This window comes from Arachis duranensis, chromosome 5, assembly GCF_000817695.3.
Source record: "Arachis duranensis cultivar V14167 chromosome 5, aradu.V14167.gnm2.J7QH, whole genome shotgun sequence".
Classification (NCBI taxonomy): domain Eukaryota; kingdom Viridiplantae; phylum Streptophyta; class Magnoliopsida; order Fabales; family Fabaceae; genus Arachis; species Arachis duranensis.
Window position 1 is genome coordinate 91,605,615 of NC_029776.3, and position 3,519 is coordinate 91,609,133.

The 3,519-nt window shown below is 28.9% G+C and overlaps 1 protein-coding gene across 1 annotated transcript; it reads right to left on the minus strand.

Annotated features, from left to right (window-relative positions):
* Positions 1-294: 294 nt before the first annotated feature.
* On the minus strand, positions 295-2,155 carry LOC107490413 (uncharacterized). The gene is made up of 4 exons (XM_016111194.3): positions 2,020-2,155; positions 1,445-1,639; positions 1,280-1,343; positions 295-1,109 (listed from the first exon to the last, which is right to left on the minus strand). Exons 2-4 carry the CDS (start codon positions 1,600-1,602, stop codon positions 825-827), a joined length of 507 nt encoding a protein of 168 aa, XP_015966680.1. The 5' UTR covers positions 1,603-1,639; positions 2,020-2,155; the 3' UTR covers positions 295-824.
* Between the last annotated feature and the right edge of the window lie 1,364 nt (positions 2,156-3,519).

The window sequence follows — 3,519 nt, forward strand, 5'->3', positions numbered from 1 at the left end:
CACATTAAAAATAAATTAAATAATATTTATTTATATATAAATATTTTAATATATAAATAATATTTTTTATTTTAAAATTAAAATACTACTAAAGTAGCCAACCAAATCTGACCATATAACATGCCGGCTATGAACTTTGAAGCTTCCTAATATTCTAATAAACCAATTACTTATTCCTTTTTATTACTTTTCTTTATCATTAAACAAATATATTCTTCATTCAAAACCAAGCCCGTCAATCATGGAAAAACACTATGAATAATAGCAAGTATAAACAAATATTTTCTTTGAAGATTTGAGCAAATGAGCACACCTTCAAAAAGGGCACCCACAAAAAGAAATTATATTTTACACAAGATTTTCAGAGATTAATCCTCAAATTTCCTCCAAATTACAATTACAGAAGGAGGATCTGAGTCTTCAAAACACATGACAGTTACAGACTCTCATTGAAACTCCAATAAGAGTTCCAAAATATCTAAAAGACTCCATTAATAAACCTAACAAGAGAGAAAGAGAAAAAGAAGGTTTTGAGACACACCCTTTTTTCCCCTTTCTCCCTTGCTTCTTGTCCTCTCTTTTATTCTTCAAGAAAGGAGAAACAACAAAATTACAAAATTCTCTCTCAACATCTCAATTATACATGACACCTTAAAACTCATGAAACAGAAACAGACCATTTATATATATACATATGATACATTAACAACATTCAATTAATTAAGATTAGATGTAGATTCTCCCTGCCTTCTCTTCTGTGCTTCCCTTGTAAAAGGGGTTCTCTTTTTCCCTTTTTTTTTTTCTTCTATGTTTGAAAATTGAAATTATGCAACAGCAGAAATGCTGCAGTTGCTCCTATCCCTGCTGAGGCAATCAAAACCTTCAATTCTCACTGCAGCTGGTGAGTGACCAAACTTCCTCCTAACACAGCCTCTTGCTGATGAAGAAGCAGATGGGGATTGAGGTGCCAAGGAAAATGGACTATAATTGTTACCAAATTGCTCATCTTGGATCACAGGGTTTGAGGCTCTGCTTGGTGGAGATCCACAGAAATAAGGTGGTGGTGATGATGCCACCTGGCACCCAGATCTTTCAGGATAGCAGCTTCCCTGAAAAAATTTGAAGCAACCCTAATTATTAAAAACCTCCAAACACTAATTATATAAATCTATGAAGTGATTGATCTGTGGTGCATATTTGATGAATCAAATGAATTAAAAATTATCTTTTTATATATAAAAAAAAAAACATTTTTTCCCATTTGAAGATGGAGATTAACCTTAGGGAAAATGATATCCAGAAGTTCTGCCCCAGCTTCTGAATCTTCGATCTCTGATTGGTAGCTGAAACACATAGAAAGTTAGAATTTTTACAAGAATTGATTGAATAAAACAATAAATCAACAACAAAATTAGGTTAAAAAGAGGGAATTTGGGGATTTTACTTGATAAAAGGTGTTGGCCTGAAGGGTCTGACATGATTATCAAAGGAAGAGTGGTTCAAAAGACCCAATCTACGAGGCTTAGGGCAAACCACTGATTCCATCCTCATCTCCTCGCAGCTTCCAAAGGCGTTCTTTTGCAAATACCCACACTGATTCATCTTTCTGAGAAAATTTAGAGATCTTGACAAAGAACACCTGCAGTTCAAAATGGAAATTAATTTTTTTCTTCTCTTTTTTCCTTATTGTTTTTCCCTTACAGATTAGACAAAACCATAACCAAATCCCACGCAAAAAACTTTTTTGGGGGAAAAGAAAAAAAAAACCCAGTTGCTCATAATTTGAAGAAACCTCAAAAAGATGTAAGATTTGAGAGTTTAAAAGCCAAATATGAAAGACACCCTTGTTCTAAAATCTTGTTCAGAACATGAAGAATCCCAAAAAGGCTCAAGCTTTGGAATTTTTACACAAGCCCAGATAAAATAAAAATTAAAAAGGAAAACAACCTCAGTTCAAAATCTATTCAAACAAAATAAGATAAAGTTCTGCTGGTAAGAAAAAAAGGATATGGAGGGTACCTGAGCTACCTCAGAGAAACCTCTGAGGCTCTGAGGAAAGAGGAGGAAGGGAAGAAGAAAATGGAAGACACAAAATTTGGGAGCTACAAAGAAAAAGAACAAAGAGACACAGAGAAAGGAGAAAATAGAGATTGGGAAGGGGTATTCATAGAGAGAGTGTGCTATGACCAAAATAATATTAAAAAATCAGTTGTAATGCTAGGATACAACGAGGTACATAGATTTTACCGTAGGACCTCACTTGTTCATTGTTGGATTGATGATTTGGACATTGGATTCTCTATGTGACGTGAAGAATCATAACAGTCATTATTGAATTGAACATGTGAAAAAAGTATATAATAGAATTCAGAAAGATAATTTATCAAAAAAAAATACTAAATAACTATCAAAATTTATTGATTTTGTCGTTATTTTTAATTTTTAATTTAATTTTTTTAATTTAATAATTTAATAATATATTTATTTTATATTTTTAGATATTAATAGTTTAATAATAACTAAAAATAATAAATTGTGTTAGTCTTTTCATATTTTTTTTTATCAAATAAAGGAAATTGCTTTAAATTTGGGACCAATTTCAAAATATTAGGGTATAAAAAAAAGTAACAGCATAAATAAATTATTAATGCAATTTTCATTAGCACTATTATTTAATTTAATACATTTTAAATGCGGTAGTCACTAAATAAAATTTTGTCTAGTATTAATATGTTATTGATTTATTAGTTTCTAATTACATATATAATATAAATTTATCACTTAATGTAGTAGTGTATGTTCTTTTGTTTAATAATACCTGAAAATTTTAAAAAATATTGTAATATATATTATTTCTATATTTCAATATAATAGTTACTAAGCATTAGTAAATATTTTTAGGACACGAAAAAAATAGTATATATTTTTAAGTACAATAAAAAATGAATACATATATTATACCAATTCTAATATTAAATAATCCTTATTTAAAAAAGTGATATAATAGAAAAATTAATATATCTATATATAATTATACATTATTTTTAGAGCAATGCTAGGGAGCCAGCAACTTTTGTGATTGGTAGCCAGCAAATAACCATCAATGATGATTTAATGGTATGAGATTGGTGTGAGATTTCATCCAATGACTCACATTTTTCTGCTGGTTACATGCTGGCCAAAATTCAACAAAACTGCTGGCCCCTAGACTTTTCCTTATTTTTATTATACCAATATATATAATAATAGTAATAAAATATACTTAATTAAGAGTAATAGCTCAAATGGCATAGTCTCTACATATTTAATTAAGAGGTAACGAATTCGAATTTCTTATCTTTAATAAAAAAAAAATAATAATAAAATATACTTAAAATTCAAAATTCTTCAAACTTCTGCCTTATTATTATCATTTTGGGGGTAGAGATGAATATTTACATTTTATGAAAGTTTTAAATGCTTCATCAATAATGACAAATTATAATTACAATAATAATAAAATTTAGAGAATAAATAGTA

Excerpts from the sequence above, each read along its gene's own strand:
- LOC107490413 (XM_016111194.3), bottom strand. The coding sequence starts at position 1,602 with ATGAATCAGTGTGGGTATTTGCAAAAGAACGCCTTTGGAAGCTGCGAG. Across the intron at positions 1,344-1,444 it reads AGGCCAACACCTTTTATCAA|CTACCAATCAGAGATCGAAG; the intron begins GTAAAATCCCCA and ends TATGTGTTTCAG. Across the intron at positions 1,110-1,279 it reads TGGATATCATTTTCCCTAAG|GGAAGCTGCTATCCTGAAAG; the intron begins GTTAATCTCCAT and ends AAATTTTTTCAG.